At 42.3% G+C, this 19,582-nt stretch overlaps 1 protein-coding gene across 1 annotated transcript in view; it reads left to right on the top strand.

The window, feature by feature from the left end:
• The window catches only part of SLC22A15 (solute carrier family 22 member 15), an 83,934-nt gene extending 64,812 nt beyond the window's left edge, over positions 1-19,122 (top strand). Inside the window, exons 11-12 of the mRNA XM_030203888.1 lie at positions 6,151-6,339; positions 16,845-19,122. Coding sequence (XP_030059748.1) covers positions 6,151-6,339; positions 16,845-16,931 — 276 coding nt within the window. The 3' untranslated portion in view covers positions 16,932-19,122. The remainder of the gene's footprint in view (positions 1-6,150; positions 6,340-16,844) is intronic.
• The last annotated feature ends 460 nt before the right edge of the window (positions 19,123-19,582 follow it).

Here is a 19,582-nt window from a genome sequence, read left to right as displayed (position 1 = left end):
GCTCTTTGCCGATGACATCTTGCTCACTCTGATGGATCTGGCATTGTGGCTTTATTTGGGGGGAGGGGGTCTCAGGATTCAAGATTGACATGAATAAATATGAAAGCTTAAGTTTCAGTCTGGACTGGGAGCTAATACACACCTTTCAGAACCTGTTTCCTTTCTGTTGGGCCACCCATTCAATTAGGTATTTGGGAATTAATGTCACACCCACGCTTCAAGGCCTTTATCAGGCTAACTTTCCAAGGTGTAGTAATTGTTTTTGGATTTAGATAGATGGGAAGGCTTGGAATTCTTTGTAGGGTGCAGGCAGTGAAGATAACTCTTTTACCCAAGTTATTGTATTTATTCACGACGCTGACTTTGCCCATCCCTTACCACTTTTTCCAGCAATTGAAGCACAAGGTTTTTGCATTTATCTGGAATAGAAAGCCACCGAGATTGCAGGCAGCTATTTTATGCCAACCTAGGCAGAAGGGGGGGGGGGGGGTATGGGGGTCCCAAATCTTGCTGTGTTATCAGTCAGCTCAACTTCAGGTGCTTGCGGAATGGACCACTGTTACCAGGTAGCACTGGTTGCGAATAGAGCAGCACGGTTGGGGTGGGGAGGGCTAGGCTTAGAGTTATGGCTACCCAGAAAGAAGAAATTGGCTATTATTAAGCGGGCACCTCTGGCAATGCGGTTTCCACTCCAGACTTGGTCTGCAATTCGGGCTAGATTTTTCCCAGATAGGTGTTTTTTTCCACCAAATGGCTGTTTTGCACTGCCCTGGGCTTCTCCTGTGGAGCAGCAGATTCCATTTATAGGGCTTGGGAGCACCAGAGTCTTAGCGCACTGGAACAAATATGGGAGATGGGGAATTATTGCCCTTTGAGGAGCTGCAGGAGGAATATGGCCTACCATATCAGCATCCGTTTCATTACCAGAGAGTATAGGATTATATTAATCGCAAGGTCAGAAGGGAATTGGGCTTAGAGGAGACTGCTTTGGAGTGGGCACTTAGAAGGTGAGATACACAAGGATGTGTTAGACTGTTCAGTATGCCTGTCTTGTGATATACACAGATGGGAGTGAGACTTGGGAGTCAGCTATGAATTTAAGAGTTAGGAGAGGGTACCTTGCTATCTCCTGAAGGTGTCTGTGTCTAGTTTCCTGGTTGAGAATGGTTATATTACTGTTCCACTGGTACTGTATCCTTTACTGACTAGCAAAAATGTATGAGCAGGGCCCAGGTCTTGTTGAAGGGCTGTGCAGACAAGGGTATATGTTTTGTATCTGGTGGTCCTGTCCTGAGATCCGGGGCTATTGGACTGAGCTCCTCTGCATGATGCACCAAGTAACTGAAGTGGATTATCCCGCGAAGGCAGAATATTGCTTATTGTGCTTTTTGGCCATTGGGAGTCGAACCAGATGTGCATAAACTGGCCACGAGTTTTCTTGTGGCTGGTAAAATTGCTTTGGCGGCGGCCTGAAGGTGGCCAGCACTACCCCCTGTTCTGACAGTTCTCCATAAGATAGACTACATTTATCAAAACTAACTGCTTTGAGACTTAACCCTTCATTGCCCCATGTAAGCCGCATTGAGCCTGCCATGAGTGGGAAAGCGCGGGGTACAAATGTAACAAAAAAATAAAAATAAACTGGTCAGTTTCTTCATTTTCACAGACAGTGGGCCCATTATCCAGTTTTGTGGCTCTAATTGGACCTGGATGCACCTCGACTGGTGACTTTCAATGCTTAGTCCAACAAAATCATCCTTGTTTTTGGTGGTGGTTCCCTATTGATCTTAACAATAGATTGGGGGGGGGGGGGAGTTTGGGAAGGGCTACCTGACATGTATCTTTAGTATTTGTATTATGTTTGCAGTTGTTTGTTAAACTTGACTTTCTAACAGTTAAAAGTTAAACAAAAAAACAGTACAGAATATATTTAAAATAATTTAAAAAACAGAGCCCAAAATAAAGGGCTTAGCCTGGGGAAAATGCCCGGATGGGGGGAAAGAAAAACAGACAGTGATTGCCTAATAGGGAAATCACCTCCCACAGGACTATAACTGAAAATACAGTAGATCATATTTTTATGTTTTATTTATTGCATTTGTATCCCACATTTTCCCACCTATTTGCAGGCTCAATGTGGCATACAGAGTTTTGTTATGACATAGTCATTACAGGATGTCAGATACAATTCGTAATGTACAAAGATTAAGAAAGGGTAATGAGAAGGAGGGTGTTAGGCAGGATAGTATAGAGGTGGACTTTAATAGCTGGGTGCGCTGGTAGGTAGTTTTGTAAGGTTATGGGTTCTCTTTGTAGGCCTTGTTGAAGAGATGTCTTCAAAGATTTCCGAAAGCTAGTTATTTTGTCAATAGTTTTCAGGGCTGTAGGTAATGTATTCCACAACTGCGTGCTCATGTAAGAGAAGGTGGTGGCGTGTACCAGCTTGTATTTTAGTCCTTTACAGCTGGGAAAGTGCAGATTGAGAAATTTGCGAGCTGATCTTATGGCGTTTCTGGGAGGCAGGTCCAAAAGATTTAGCATGTATATTGGGGCGTCTGCGTGAATGATTTTATGTACAATCGTGCAGATCTTGATATTAACACTATAACAAGTCAGTCAGCTGACACAAATGGTACACGTGTAATACCGATAAGAAAACGTTTTACACAAATAGCTCTTCAAACACTGAACCAGGTTAGATATAAACTACATTTGTGTAGCATGGAAGCTGGTTAAAAGATAATAAAGTCAGCGTGTCATCCCACTTGAAGCCCGTTGATCTAAAAATACCTAAAGAGCTTCTGGAGAAATGAATGATTTGGTTGTGTTATTTAGGGTGATCGTCATCCACGCAGGATATTGCAATCTGGAACGGGCTCCCAGATCTTTGAGTTGTGTTCGCATTTGTAGGAACTGCTTCCTTTTTATCGCAGTTGTTCTTGAGATATCTGGGACTATTAGGATTTTGCAGCCCTCGTGCAAGATGGACAGGAGTTGGAGAGCTTTCAGGAATTGAAGTAGTTTTACAGTGATTGGCCTGGGATTTTTTATATTTGGTTTTGGTTTTCCTCGAACAGTAAGCACGTCAAACTCCAATGGAGCTTCTAAAGATATTGAATATTGCAGGTGACCAGGAGCCCAGAAATTTAGTTACGTCTTGACCTTCGGAGCTTTGAATTCTCATATTTCTGCAACTCCTATTGGTTAAGTCTTCCAGTTGCTGTTCCAGTACGGCAAATTTTTCAGAGGATGATTTTTTTGATGTGGTTTGAGTTCTGAATTGTTGCTTTCTATTTTTGCTTCAACTTGGTTAAATCTGGTATGAAATTCAGCCACTGAGGCACATAAAGTTGCCAAATCTGTTTTAAGGTCACATGTCACATGTTTCATGGTCAGTTTGCATAGTGCTTTCAGCCCTTCCATCAGATATGGAAGCACTGTAGTAACCTGGCGCCAGCTTTTTTTTTCCAGCGATGGATCACATTTTGTTCTTTTTGTGCCGGCAGGAAGGATATTTCCAGAGTCTAGTTTATGTGATTTTGATCAGTAAATTGCTCTTTCTATTAAGGTTAAAGCCTGTAGCGGGAAAAGCACAATGGGATGGAGCTTCTTAATCAGGCAGCCATCATGTCAAAGGTCCTCTAGCGTCCCCATGATGGATTTAGTCTTATTGATAACCACTCCTCCTATTATTAGGTCCTGAACTAGTGCTAACTGTGTAAGATAGCCAGATAGCCACAATACCTTTGTAAATCTGTGGAATTGCCATATATTTATTTATTTGTTACACTTGTATCCCACATTTTCCCACCTATTTGCAGGCTCAGTGTGGCTTACATAGTACCGTAGAGGCGATCGCCAATATCGGTATGAACAAATACAAAGTGAAGTTGTGGTAGAGTAAAGTTCGTGCGTGACAGAGACAGATTTAGGAATCATAAGGAGGAAGAGGTAATTTATGTCCAAACGAGCTTTGGTTTTGTTGTGTTGCAGAGTTGAGGCATTTAAGTTGGGTCGTTCGGATATGCCTTTTTGAACAGGTAAGTTTTTAGTAGTTTCCAGAAGTTTAGGTGGTCATATGTTGTTTTCACGGCATTTGGTAGTGCGTTCCATAGTTGTGTGCTTATATAGGAGAAGCCGGATGCGTAGAATATGATGATATTCTTTCCAAATGTGTTTCTGAGAAATGCCAAGTACTGCAGCAACCTACATTTTCAAACCATGCAGATAGATGTAGTTGTCTGTGCATGCTTTATACCCACAGACTTTGCATACATTTCCCTTTGAGAATGATGCTTATACTTTCCATCTGAAAACTGTTGTGGTTAAAGTACATATTATTTTTGTGTGGGTAGTTTTTGGCTGAGAAAGTACATATGTACAACAGAAAATGCAAAGCACATGTGTACTTTTATCCAATCCAAACCACCTTCAGTGACACCTCTTTATAGTATGAGTGAAAGTACATGTGCAGTTAGATTACTCATGTACTTTACCAGCCCTAAGAACCTCTGGTCCATTACCTCTGTCTTGCTTGTTTTGTCCAATGGTCCATTATCTCTGTCTTGCTTGTTTTGTCCAATTAAGTCTGTTTGTATGTTCAACTCCTTCAGGTGTCTAGGCCTTTATGATGCCACACATTTCTGTTACTGTATAATTTTCACATGTGCTTAAAAGCTAATCAAAAATTATTGTGCATCGGTGAATGTGTCTTTCTGTGCTGGTGTGTGGTATTTCAAAAATATCCATGACAAGAAATAATAGTAACACTACTATGAAATCACAGTTGCTTTAGTTGACTTTCCTGCATCTAGGAACAATTGTGTTGGCAAAGCAGTCACAAATGACCTCATGCTCACTAGACTGAATTGAAGCTGTCCAAATGATGTTTCTGATATTATAGTATGAACCAGCAGGATCCCATTTCATGTGTAATCATATGTGATGCATTTCTGAACATAATCCTCCCAGGGGTTTAGGGAAATTTATAAGCGAATAAGAGCATTCAACAGCAATGATTGGATCATAAAATTTATAAACGAAGTGAGGCATATTTTATGACTTGACATTGCATATTTTTGAAGTGTGTAGATCTGTCATTTGATCTAAGAGCTTTGGAACTTCATCTTGTCTTACCTAATTGTGCTAGCGTAATGTAGTACTCCAGAAAGTTCCCTTCTTTTTCTCTTTCTTCCAGTTGGCATTTATAGAGAGATTTTGTAAAAATATTTCAGAGGGGCAAGTTGAAAGAATTAGGCAAATTAGCAGGCAGAGAGCTTTTCTGGTGTTGAAAGGTCAAAGAAGAGTTTATAAAATGACTTTTTTTCGTACACATGGTGCATGCTAGCACGTATGTGTAGAATAGGCATGCTCGGCGGAGTTCTAGTGGAGTGTGGGTGGAATTTAGATTTACACACATGTTTTACATGATAACATTTAGACCTGCTCCTGAACATTCAAAAATATTGATGCCCAATCTAGGTACTCTTTAGGTTTTTTGCTAGTATTTTATAAAGACACACTTAATAAAATAGGCGTCTTCCTGCCCTGTTAATCTAGGCGCATCATTTTGAATTACAGAGCGCTGCCTTAGAACAGATTGGGTAACAAATGTTTATCAAGAAGTCCTGTTCTTGTTCAGATATTTTCTTAGTCCACTGAAAGGTATGATTCACCCAAAATCAGTACTTTGATATGTCTGTTGAATATTTGTTGACTTGGGTTAACAAAACTAAGCATGTACTATTTTGTTGTTTAAACAAAATGGCTTAGAAGTCTTGTGTATGTGCATGAGTTTTAAGCTCACTCCTGCTTGTTGTATAGGTGGTCCAAAGTGATCAGTCATATTCTCCTTAGCTGTTCACTAGTGTAAGAGTATTATTTGGCATCCATGTTTGAGTGGAGAAGTAGCCTAATTGTTAGAGCCATCAGCTGAGAATCAGGAAGAGAACCAGAAAAAGCAAGGTTCAAATTTCACCACAGTTCCTTGTAATCTTCTGCCTCAGGTACAGATTTGGATTATTAGCCCTCCAGGGACAGGAAATGCCTACTATATCTGAATGTAATTTTCCTTAAGCTACAGCCAAAAAAAGGTGTGAGCTAAATCCAAAATCCCTTTTCCTTCCCTTCCCATATTTCTCTTTCTTGCAGAAAAACTTGCAGCAGTCTTTGCCATTCATCGTATATGGTGTTGCTGGAGTATCCTCAGGTCTCCTGAGTCTTTTCTTGCCGGAAACTCTAAACAAACCCTTGCCTGATACTATTCTGGACCTGCAGGTGTGCTCCTACCAAAGACTGGGGGACGAGGCGTTGTCATTGCAACCAGTGCTGGATACAGCGGTATGTCCTGTTGTCACATTATGTCTTCACTGCTGCATTTAAAAAAAAAATTTTATAATTCATTTTTCAGTTATTATAAACGATGGGTACAGTTAGAGGTGCAATTACTAATGTGCTACTTTAAAATGTTATTTTACCACAGGTCCTAGTTTATACAGCGAGACCTAGTTACTCATAACTGGGGATAACAGTAAAATAACACGTCTTAACTGTAGCCCACATTAGTAACTATGCCCCTTTTTGTCTTTATAGTGCAATGCTTCTCAAACTTTTATCCAATAAGACCCCATTTTAACACTCAAAAATTCACATTACCCCAGGTGATGATAAAAACAAAACAGCAGACCTTCCCTCCTTCATCTGCTTCATGCTTTGAGTAAGTGGAGAGTAAGGTAGCGGTCAACACAGGCCCTATCCACGAGTATATGATTAGACTCCAGCACCAGTCTAAAAGGAAACAATCCTATTACTGGGCTTTGTCATATTTGAGATCCAGAGGGAGGGAAAGCAACCCTATTTCCGTTCATCGTTTACTGATGCTTGATATGCTGCCAAATACAGTTGAGTGGAGAAGTAGCCTGATGGTTAGTGCAGTGGGCTTTGATCCTGGTGAACTGGGTTAGATTCCCACTGCAGCTCTTTGTGATCTTGGGAAAGTCACTTGCCCCAGGTACAAACCTTTGGAGCCCACTAGGGACAGAGAAAGTACCTGCATATAATGTGTACAGCGCGGCGTACATCTAGTACATGAAACAAAAAAGAACTACAAAGTATGATAGGAAAGCACAAAAACTCCCACGCAACAAAGGAGACAACAAACCCTACCAGACAATCGACAAACACAACCATGTCTCAGGCACCCCACTGTTCGTTATCCAACTGGCCCAAAGGCCTTAGAAAACAGGAAGATCTTCAAGAGCTTACTAAATCTCTTATGGGATGGCTCTGAGTGCATGCATACATTTCCACAGAGTGGGGGGCCAACCAAAAAAACTGCACTAGAGCATGTGACCACTTGGTGAGCCCCAGGCAGCCGGTATGGGAAACCTATGACCAGTAGAAGACCTGGTACATAAGGACGAAGCAGCTCTGCCAAATATGGAGAAGGCCCTGTGTGCAAGAGTGAGAACCTTAAAATCAACATGGTATCTAACGGGGAGCCAGTAGTAATGGACATGTAAAGGTATCACATGGTTCTGTAAGCACACCCTCCCAAACAATCCTATCGCTGAGTTTCTGTGACCCTCATCTACTAATAGTGACCCCATATCAGGTCCCAGCCCATAATTTTGGAAACAGTGATCTAGCGCATTTACAAATAGTCCATAATTTTTAGTGTTTTAATCTCATTTGAGGAGCAGCGTGGCATGTAGCTGCATCACACACTCTAGATGCATATTTGAAGATTTTTTTTTTAATTAGGTGTGCTTCATATAAAAGGGGTGAGTAGCCCACCTTTGTGCATAGTCTTCAGGTAGCTTTGTACTCAGAGCTGACAGGCAGTGGGTACACGCATAGAGAACATGCATACATTTGCACCTGATTTAAAGCAGGTATAAATTTGTGCATCAGCATTTGTCGTTATTAGGGCTAGTTTTGAAAAGCTCTGGAGGTTATTGTAGAAACATCTCCAGATGTAAATGTAGACATTTATTTATCTATTGGTGCTTATATCCCACATAATCCGAATGTTAATTATTCAGTTCTGTGTGACTTACAATAATGAATAGTAGAAATACATACAATATATTTTTACAAGTATGAAGAAAACATAAACACAGATTTTGAAAAGAGCAAATAAATAGAGATATCATAACATTTGCTGTTTAGTTCATTGCCTAACAGTGTAAAAATTTGTTAAAAAGGAGTGCCTTAAGAAATTTGCAAAATATTAGATAGATAGTATTCTTTTTTATCTCACTAAGGATGGAGTTCCACCATTTTGAACCTGTATGTGAGAAATCTCTGTTCAATATGGATTTGTATCTATCTGATGTTTTTACAGCTAGGAAAATGTAGTATGGGATAGTTTCTTGATCTAGTAGATGTATTGAAGGTAGGTAAATCTATCTGCTTTATCATGTAATCTGACTCATGCCATAGATAATTTTGTAGATGAATGTACATGTTTTAAAGATGATTCTGGTCCAGAAGTTCTGGCTGGCCGTATTTCACTTTTTGGGAAAACTTTTAGGTGTGCCAATCCCGTGTCTTCCTCTGGGAGTGCTCCTTGATAAATATAAACTTTTTGCTCTGCAGGGTAAAGGTGCGCAACTTCTGGTTCACAAGTTACACAAGGCTTGTCTCTTGGGAAAACAACTCATTCTGAGTTCTTGGACTAGTGAGCATCTGCCAGATTTTTGGCACTGGCGAAATAAGCTTCTTGAGCTCTTGCTGTTAGAGCGTAGGTTGGTGGGAGCTTCCCCCGGAGGAGAAAGCTGTTTTTGGCTATTTGGGATCTGTATATTCAATATGTGTCTCCAAGGGCCCGTAGTTTTGTTATGAATTCTCTCCCAGGGTGATGCGGGGTGGGGGGGAGAGGAGGAGGAAAGGGTTTTTTTTTAATTTTTTTTCTCTTTCCTCAGTTAGGGTGGGAGATATAGTGGTTGTGCAACTAATTTGTAGAAGACATATGGCAATATTGCTGATTTTTTATTTTGCCATCAATAAAAATGGTGTAGATGACGGACGGGATGCTGGGAGAAACAGAGCATCCGATTTGAACTTTGAATTATACTATTGATGGACTTCCAGATACTATGTGATAGAGGTGGCTGTACTGAATATATCCTTTTTTTTTTTTGTCACCAGACCATATGTTTGTTCTGACAAAGAATGCAAATGTTGCACGTGCTGTTATTGTAATAAAGAAACCCCGTTCAGAAGTTCGAGGGAAGGGTGGGTTAGGGGAATGGTTAGGGCGGGAAGGGAAATGTTAAAATGTTGATGAATATGCTTGCTATTCTGCATCTACTTGGACGGTATGGCTCTGTTATGTACGATCTTTAGAGATTGTTAACACTTTATTTTCATAAATAAAGGAGGAGTGGCCTAGTGGTTAGGATGGTGGACTCTGGTCCTGGGGAACTGAGTTCGATTCCCACTTCAGGCACGGGCAGCTTCTTGTGACTCTGGGCAAGTCACTTTACCCTCCATTGCCCCAGGTACAAATAAGTACCTGTATATGTAAGCCGCATTGAGCCTGCCATGAGTGGGAAAGTGCGGGGTACAAATGTAACAAAAATAAATAAAGATGATTCTGGCTTTGACTGGTAGCCAGTGTAATTTAGATAATAGTGAGGATGCCCTGTTGAATTTTTAAGCTTTGCATATGAGTCTAGCAGCAGTATTTACGGTAGTTTGAAGTTTTTTGATGAGGTATTCCTTATTCCCTAAATAGACAGAGTTGCAGTAATACAGTTGTGAAATGACTAATGTTTGTACAAGGGGAAGAAAAATCTGATTCTCTTAATCTTCCATAAAATTCTAAAGATTTTGGTTACTACAGAATTAACTTGATCTTCATATGCTAGGAATTGGTCAATGATCCCAATAATTTTCAAATTCTGTTCAAATAGATAGTTTGTCTGATTGATGGTAAAACTGGTCTGATTGTGGAAGTTGTTAGGACTAGGAATTATGAGAAATTTAGTTTTCTCCCTGTTTAATTTTGGATGGAAGGATGTTACCCAATTCTCCATGAGATCTAAGATTGATTGAATGTTGGAGAGGATATCCTGAATTTGAGTGTCAAAGGGAAGATAAATAGTCACGTCATCGGTGTATATAAAAAAACTGCAAACCTTTAGCCTCTAGGAGTCGACCTAAGGGTTCCATCATTATGTTAAAGAGAATATTGGAGATCCCTGTAGAACTCCACAATATGGGGGGACCAGGCTGGAGATGGAACCTCTCATTTTAACTTTGTATGTTCTGGATTTGAGGACCCCCATGAACCACTTATGAACATCTCCGCAGATGGTATAATCATGAGTACATAAGCATCGCCATATTGGGACAGACAGAAGTTCCATCAAGCCCACTATCTTGTTTCCAACAGTGGCCAATCCAGGTCACAAGTACCTGGCAAGATCTCAGAAGAGTAAAACAGATTTTATACTGTTTATCCTAGGATTATGCAGCGGATTTTCCGAGAACAAGCAGGACAGATGTATCCTTAAACTTGGGTGATGTCATTCCTGGTGTCAACGCTGCCCAGCGCACATCTTTAGGAGGCTTTTGGTAGCAGTCCCACTGCACCTACACGAGCATGGGACCCTCAGTGTAGTTTTTTTCCACGGAGCAGGGAGGTCGCATCTAGTGGATCTCCTCCTCAATGCTGCTTTTTTGACAATTTGTGCCTTCCTGTGTAGGTCATTTTCATATTTTTCCCTCTTAGGTTTTTTTTTTTCGCCTTCCTTTTTACATTTTCAGCCTTTTAGGGGTTTGTTTGTTTTTTTCGCAGCTCCAGAGGCTCTCTTAGACTGGAGCACTGAGCTTAATTTGAGGTAAGTTCCGTTTTGGCCTCACAATTGAGCCTTTTGATTTGGCTGCTGTTCTTTTCAACATGCCCCAGAAGATGTGCAGTTGGGTGAGTTCCAACATGGACACACAAATGGTGTGTGGGGTGTCTGGGGCCTGACCATGACCCAACTAACTGTGTTCCTTGTTTACAAATGCAGAAAAGAACCCAAAACGCCTCAGGCCTGTCAGAAGGAACTTTTTGGCTCCTCGAAGTCCGGTCCATCAGCATTAGAAGCACTGGCCCCGATGGCTGCATCCGACACTGGGAGTGCACCGACATTAAGGTCTCCCCCTCCCTCAATGTCAGGCGCTAGTAGCAGTTTCCTGGACCGATAAGCATCGGACCCAACACTGAGGACACATGGGGATTTGACATTCTCATCAGCAGTGAGGGACTCCGATGTACGGCATCAGGCGAAGGCCAAGAAGCATTAGTCCCCTTCGAAGCATGGTTAAAGGAGCTCTGGGATGTTATCATTACCAGCACCGGAGGAGTGTTGGCGCCGATAGGACTGCTCCCCTTAGGTTATTCAGGCACCGTTTCCTCGGTCCCCTCGCAGCCAGGACCCTGCTTCCAGTTCACCACCAGCAGTTGAGCAGGCTGTCTCCACTGACACTGGCCCCAGGCTCACTGATACCTGTCTTCAATGACCAGTTCTCAGTCTTCAAGGATGCTTTCACCAGCCATAACACTCTGACCTTGAGGCCCATGCTGTAGTACAGTCCCCAACCCCTTTGCCTCAAGAGGCATCAGCGTTGGTACCGCCCCATGCACTTTAACACTTTAGGTCGGGGGAGGAAGCTCCCTCAAGTTCAAGGAGCGAGCATGCACCTCAACACCTTGCCCTGAAGCCCAGACATCATTCCAGCCAACCAAGTCAGGCACAGACTCTGACTTCTCATGAAGACTTGTTTTTCTGAGTCTGATATGGACCGGTCATGGGAGTCTGGGGAGGAGGTGTTATGACATACCCTCAAACCTCTCCACCTGATGAGAGGGGGAAATCTCCACCTGAACCCCTCTCCTTTACTTGTTTTGTCAAAGAAATGGTGGATGCCATTCCCTTAAAGTTGGAATTGGAAGATGAACCTAGGGCTGAGTTGTTCCAGGCCCCAGAGTTCTTGGGATGCACATAATGATGAACTGAGAGACCCCTCTCTCTGTACAAGTGGTACTCAAAAAGATGGATTCCATGTAACAAATCCAGAAGGCTCCAGGATTCGAAAATGCCCAGTAGCCGCACCACTCCCTGGTGTTCAAATCCACTCTCGAAAGAGCCAGGAGTTCCCAGGTCATTGTGCTTTAGTGCCCCCAGGCAGAGAGGCCCTGACTTTTCTTTTGGGAGGGAGGTTTATCAAACCTCGATTCTCATTTCCTGCATCCAAGACTACCAGCTCTACACAAGCATATACTTGCAGTCTTTGATACTTGCCTGACCAATTTACTTCAATTCTTTGAAGGAGTGAACAAACATGTGGACAAAGGGGAGTCGGTTGATATTGTGTATCTGGATTTTCAAAAGGCGTTTGACAAGGTACCTCATGAAAGGCTACAGAGGAAATTGGAGGGTCATGGGATAGGAGGAAATGTCCTATTGTGGATTAAAAACTGGTTGAAGGATAGGAAACAGAGAGTGGGGTTAAATGGGCAGTATTCACAATGGAGAAGGGTAGTTAGTGGGGTTCCTCAGGGGTCCGTGCTAGGACCGCTGCTTTTTAATATATTTATAAATGATTTAGAGATGGGAGTAACTAGCGAGGTAATTAAATTTGCTGATGACACAAAGTTATTCAAAGTCATTAAATCACGACAGGATTGTGAAAAATTACAAGAGGACCTTACGAGACTGGGAGACTGGGCGGCTAAATGGCAGATGATGTTTAATGTGAGCAAGTGCAAGGTGATGCATGTGGGGAAAAAGAACCCGAATTATAGCTACGTCATGCAAGGTTCCACGTTAGGAGTTACGGACCAAGAAAGGGATCTGGGTGTCGTCGTCAATAACACACTGAAACCTTCTGCTCAGTGTGCTGCTGCGGCTAAGAAAGCGAATAGAATGTTGGGTATTATTAGGAAAGGTATGGAAAACAGGTGTGAGGATGTTATAATGCCGTTGTATCGCTCCATGGTGCGACCGCACCTTGAGTATTGTGTTCAATTCTGGTCGCCGCATCTCAAGAAAGATATAGTAGAATTGGAAAAGGTGCAGCGAAGGGCGACTAAAATGATAGCGGGGATGGGACGACTTCCCTATGAAGAAAGACTAAGGAGGCTAGGGCTATACAGCTTAGAGAAGAGACGGCTGAGGGGAGACATGATAGAGGTATATAAAATAATGAGTGGAGTGGAACAGGTGGATGTGAAGCTTCTGTTCACGCTTTCCAAAAATACTAGGACTAGGGGGCATGCGATGAAACTACAGTGTAGTAAATTTAAAACAAATCGGAGAAAAGTTTTCTTCACCCAACGTGTAATTAAACTCTGGAATTCGTTGCCGGAGAAAGTGGTGAAGGCGGTTAGCTTAGCAGAGTTTAAAAAGGGGTTGGACGGTTTCCTAAAGGACAAGTCCATAAACCGCTACTAAACGGACTTGGAAAAATCCAAAATTCCAGGAATAACATGTATAGAATGTTTGTACGTTTGGGAAGCTTGCCAGGTGCCCTTGGCCTGGATTGGCCGCTGTCGTGGACAGGATGCTGGGCTCGATGGACCCTTGGTCTTTCCCAGTATGGCATTACTTATGTACTTATGTACACTCTCTCCCACAGGATCAGGCTGCAGAGCTTCGCCAGCTGGCCAAAAAAAACAAGGAGAATTGGAAATTCTGGCCAAGGGCGCATATGATGCTTTTGACATTGTGTCGAGATTCTCCACTTTGGGTACGGGGGTGTATAGACTGTCATGACTGTGTCTCTCTGATATTGAACCTGTGATTCAGGAGAGATTAATGGACATTCTCTGCTGGGGCGACGATCTATTTGGGGGCAAAGTGGAGGTCTATGGCCTTGTAAAGAAACATAACTGATACCATCCAGTTTCTCTCCCTGTGCTCTTCTTCTGCACCCTCCACTGCTCGGAGGTTTGCTGGTGCGTCCAAAAGGAGTTCCTACTACCCTTAAAGGTGTAGGTACACTCCTTCTGCCCACCCTCAGCCCCCTGGGCCCTCCAGCAAAAGTCACAGCCTGTACCCCAGTCAGAAATGGGGATGATTTTTTGCCTGGCTCCAGCAAAGCATAGCTGCTATTAAATTGACTATTGCAGATGATCTGCCTGTAGGAGAGATGCTAGCTTTTTTTTTTCCACAAACAGGTGGCCCCTTGTAACCTCAGACCAGTGGGCTCTCCAAATAGTCTGAATGGGGTACACCCTCCATTGGCAAAGGAAACTTCAAAATTCTCCATGGGTGTCATTCTTCAGTGCCCAGCACTTTCAGAGAACCCGTCAGCTGTTCTCCAGGCCCATGTGGTTGAGTCAGTCATACCAGGGCAGGACCCAGTGCAATTGGGGGGGGGGGGCGTCCAGTACCATCACCTCACATGTCTGACATCTCTCTCCCCTCCATCCCTGACTCCAGCACTCCCCCTGTCTCACACCCCTCCCGCACCCATTTAACTCAAAAGGTCCTGTACAGGGCCCTGTCTGCCTTCCGCTGACCGTAACCTCTCTGCTGCGGCCCGCCCCTTTCTGACGTAACTTCCTGCTTCCGCAAAGTTCAGTACATCTTCCCAGGTTTACTGATATTTTTTTCAGTTCCTCTTCATTGTCATGCTTGAAAACCATCTCTGATATAGGTGGTAGATCTCTTGCATCTTCTTCAGTAAAGACAAAGGCAGAGAAGTCATTCAGCCTTTCTGCTAGGGCCCTGTCCTCCCTGAGTGCCCCTTTTACTACTTGATGATCTAACAATCCCACGGATTCCCTCACAGGCTTTTCTGTTTCCGATGTACGTGAAAAAGTTATTACTATGAGTTTTTCTGCTTCCAACGTAAGTTTCTTTGTATTCTCTTTTGACCTTCTTTATTAATCCTTTGCATCTAATTTGCCAGCACTTATGTTGCTTCTTTTTTCTTCATTCTGATCTTTTTTCCATATTCTGAAAGATGATGTTTTGGCTCTAATAGCCTTTCACTTCTCCCTTTAACCATGCTGGCTGTCATTTGCTCTTCTTTCTACCTCTATTAATATGTGGACTACATCTGGTCTGGGCTTCCAAAATGGTATTTTTAAGCAACGTCCATGCGTGATTTAAAGAAGTCATAACCTTTGCAGCTGAACCTTTCAGGGTTTTTTTTTTTTTTTTACTATTTTGCTCATTTTATCATAGCTATCCTTTCAAAAATTAAATGGTGCTACAGTAGAATTGGGCCTCTTGTTTGTTTGTTCAAGTGAAATGAAAGCAGATGGTATTTGCTTTGTCATTTGAAATACTGAGTATCTAAGGCAGCATGGTACCCTTATTGGTTGCAGCACATAGTTCTTTCTCTGTCTCCATCTGCTAATCAACGGGCACAACCCACAGCTTCTGGACCTCTAAGAGTGAATTTCTTCTTTTGTGGTTTTTATTTTGTTTGTTTTTTTGTTTAAAGATAAGTGTGCATCTTTCAGAATGATTGTGCATCCTTTTCCTGATAGTGAATGCATGATAACACTACTCGTACTAGATCAGTGGTTTGAGTGGGTGCACCATTGAGAAAAGAGTACATAGTTTTTCTGAAAGTGTTTGTGTTCTTTCAAAAGAGGACACACTATTTTGCAAAGAATGCACACTCAGAAGCTTTGCTCCCATGATGACAAAATGGCCAAATGAAAACAAAGTGAACATGCCCGGAAATAACACAGGAAATTGCATGAAACAAAACATTCTGGCTGACCATCCCTGCTGTTTACATATGGAGAACTATGCCATGTGTACAGATATCATGGGGAGCATAATTGAGTGGGATAAAAATTTAGATGTGCATTCCCCATTTTACAAGGCGAATACACATGAGGAGCAAAGAATTTTAGCATTTGTTTTTATACCTACCCCAAAATAGTAATGGGATTTGATATACCATCTTTTTGTGGTACGTACAAGTGCCAGCTTGAATGGACAACTGCAAAGGCAGACAGTATCTCCCTCTCTACCTGTCATCTCTTTGAAAGCAATCAAGATCCCCTGGCCTCCAGCAGTGAAAAACCACCCTTCCCCTTCCCACTCCTATCACCTACTGGTAACTATCTATTGTAACCTAGAGGGGAGCAGAAATGATTCCCAGTTGCTTCTAATCCTTCCTGTACCTGGGTTCAAAATGGATCCTGTGGCCCTTATCACTAAGGTTGAAGCTGTCAAATAAAAGCAACAAGCTCTTATTTGTGAGTCTGACCCCCAGCAGTAGTACTGCAAGACTATTGTAGTAAAATCCCAAGGGAATTGTGACCATCATGAATGTCTCTGTTCCAATTTCAATGTTCTATATAAAATGGGCCTTATGTTGGCTTTATAAAATAGGTTCCCTGTTATAAAATGAAGCCCAAAAGGTGACTTTTTCCATTTGTCCATGCCAGACCAGGCCACTGGTATTTCTGAAACCATCCCTCAAAAGGGAAAACGGCCTCTGTTTTTATTAAGGCTAACTAGATAGCCTTCAGGCCATTAAAGATAGATGAGCTGGTTCTGACTGTGTCTCACTGCATATGTGCACATCTGATTCTGACATCTGTAAAGAGACAAGTACTCAGCATGGAATGGGACAAGCAGCATGCATGCAGCAGTTCATCTTTTATGACCTGGCAGCCTTGAGTTCAATGACTAGTCTAAAAGAATTACTGGAGATGTCTGTGTTCTTCCAACTTGCTGTCATTGCTGAAAACAAATATTTTGGTGCAGCATCCTTGGGTTCTGTGCTTCACTAAAGTTAAAATCTAACTAATTCTACTAACTGCTTAAGGTCACAGCACAGTTTTACTGAGTTGTTTTCTTTTCTTTTCCTTTTAACAGATGAGTCATAAGTCGCTGGGGACATACAGTGACAGTGAAAATGAAGAATATTATGATGCAGACGAAGAGACACAGATGATGAAATAAGTGCTGCTGGGCTTATTTGTAGATTCTGGTTAGGGTTGCCTTTCATCGTAGCAGACAGCTGACTGATGGTGATGGTGCAAGCTAGTGGGACCCAGACAGTGCTGACCAATAATTCTAGTGTGGACCACAACTCTGCTGTCGGTACCTGTTGGTTGCACAAAGAAGGGAGAAGTTATGTATGGTACGGACCAAAAAAATAGAAGATTTCTACTTTCTTTCCATGTATCCCCATGCTGCCCAACATCTTCAGCCAAGAATCATTTCTAATAATCACTTTATTGTTCCTGGTAGATAGCTGGGGCTGTGTCAGGTGCGGTCTGTGGACAGAATAAATGCCCAAGGATGAAGAATGTAGACTTAAGATTTGGTCCATGGCCAGGCAGAATGAACATTATCATATACCAATTTAATATTTTAAATGGATCTGAAGAAGACAGTCTGGTTTCATGTTTTATTAAAAAATGAGACTGCATGTTCATATACTTCCTCTTCAAAAATAGTCTTTTCATATTATGTTCAGTGTTCCTGCTAAACAGCTTAGAGCTGCATAGCAGTCTTCCACCAGCATTCTTGCACTTTCAGTTGGGAGGTCAGGCAGATCCTTTGGATTGAAAGCACAATATCATTGCACCCCCCCCCCCCTACACACATACTACCAGCAGAAATGACAGCAGAGGACTTCCTCGTAACTCAAAGTTACTTAGTGGGAACATCTGTTATGTTGTGTTTTTATACTGACTTCCTTGGGTTTAGTCCATTTCTGAGTGGTTTGTATAACGGTAATCTTGTTGTCCTTTTGTCTTCCATTCCACCTCCTTTCCAAACCTTAAATTCCTATAACTGGTTTGCTTTTTTAACCCTTAGATTTTTAAAAACTGACAAGGAGAATGAGCTCTAACTGTAGCACAACCAGTGATCTAACCAGTCTTTCCCTGGGGACGAATGCAGTTAGTAGTGACACTTCATTGGTTTTCAGGAATGTACAAGTCTATATTGATTGAGAGCACACAATCATCATGATTTGTTTCTCATTGTGTAGGTAGGCAGTGATCCTCCACTTTATTTTAACTACTACAAAATAACATTTTCAGTTGTGTCTGATCTTTTTTTTTAATTCCTCCTTTGCATTTCAGTTTAGTTGTTGAAATGTAAATGAACATGAAATACACATATCTTGTAGGTGAGAAAGGAATCATAATCTGAGAAAGCAGGAACAGGTAAAGGTGTATTAGAGTGTTGCTATGCTGCTGTGTTGTATCTCTCTAGCTTAGCATGGAATTTTGCTGTTGTTTTGAGTTCTTTCAGGTACTTGTGACCTGAATTGGCCACTGTTGAAAACAGGATACTGGGCTAGGTGGACCATTGGTCTGGCCAGTATGGCTTCTATTTTGTAAAAGGGAGGTTCATATTTTTTCCAACCACCCTTTGCAGGGCTCACTGGGAATGGGGAAGAGAGACTTGATTGGAGGACGAAGGTTGAAGGGGAGAGAAGTCAGACTGTTCAGGGGGTGGGCAGGACTGGAAGAGAGAGGAAGAGACATGGCATTCAACTGGGGTAGGGTGGGCAGGATAGTACAGGAAGAAGGGAAAAAAAAGAAGGGAGAGACAAGGACAAAGAAAAGATGCTGGGCAGGGAGGAACATTGGGACAGGACTTTGCAAAACTTCTTCCAGCTGCCCTGTGTGTCATACATAATGACTTTTTAAAATAGTTTATGCCCTGAGAAACTGGTGGTTCTAGATCCTTATGTCTTTGTAAACCTTCAGCCTGCTTTGTGTGCTTTATATTGCCACATTAATTGGGCATGGCCGTGACCTGTCTCACCAGTTCGGGTGTTGGCGAGGAGGGAATATTACGCTCTTGGGAGAAACACAGAAAGGCATATGTACAATGGAATTGGTTTTCGTGATTTATTCCCACTTAGCCTCTTGAGCTTTCAGACCTTCACCTACTGAGGCTGTTCTTTCTGCAAAATTCTAAGATTTGGCCCTGAGGGTGTTGAGTTGATGGTTAAGGAAAGATTATGAAAAATATCCTGTATTAATATTTTGTTTTAGTGGGTATTATACTAAAGGTGGTTAGAGGGGTGCAGACAGGGCAATTGCCATGCACACTCATACCATAGGAAGCCCCAGACCTGCCCAAAGTAGAAAAGTGTGCAGCCTGCAACTAGCTTCCCCCCCCTCCCCCCCCCTCCCCCCCCCCCCCCCCCCCCCCCCCCCCCCCCCCCCCCCCCCCCCCGCCACCAAACTAACAAAAAATCCCCACCTGCTCTGGATCCTAGCATTTCTAACAATGCCCTGCCAGAGACCTGTTAAAGTATTGTTGAGCAAATCCACTATGTAGTACTTCAGATTACCCAAAGGAAATTGGTTAATAAGACCAATATTTTTTTTTTACCTCTGTTGATTTAAAGCTGGAATGTTATGCTTCATTTAACCTTGATATACCAAAGGTCTAAAGGACATTTCTATATCATATGAATAAAAGGCGTTTCTTTAAATGTCAATATTAGAAACTATAAATTGTTTAGAGTAATATGGGTTAAATGTTGAAATTGTTGCAGTAAATCCCAGGTCTGTGGAGTTGGTACACCAAACCGTTGACTTTGACGCCGTTGCCTCTATTTTTCTATTGTCTGACTCCGATTC

Source organism: Microcaecilia unicolor, chromosome 5, assembly GCF_901765095.1.
Source record: "Microcaecilia unicolor chromosome 5, aMicUni1.1, whole genome shotgun sequence".
Taxonomy (NCBI): Eukaryota; Metazoa; Chordata; class Amphibia; order Gymnophiona; family Siphonopidae; genus Microcaecilia; species Microcaecilia unicolor.
Note: the sequence above shows the minus strand (reverse complement) of the source record. Positions and strands in the feature narration are given on the sequence as shown.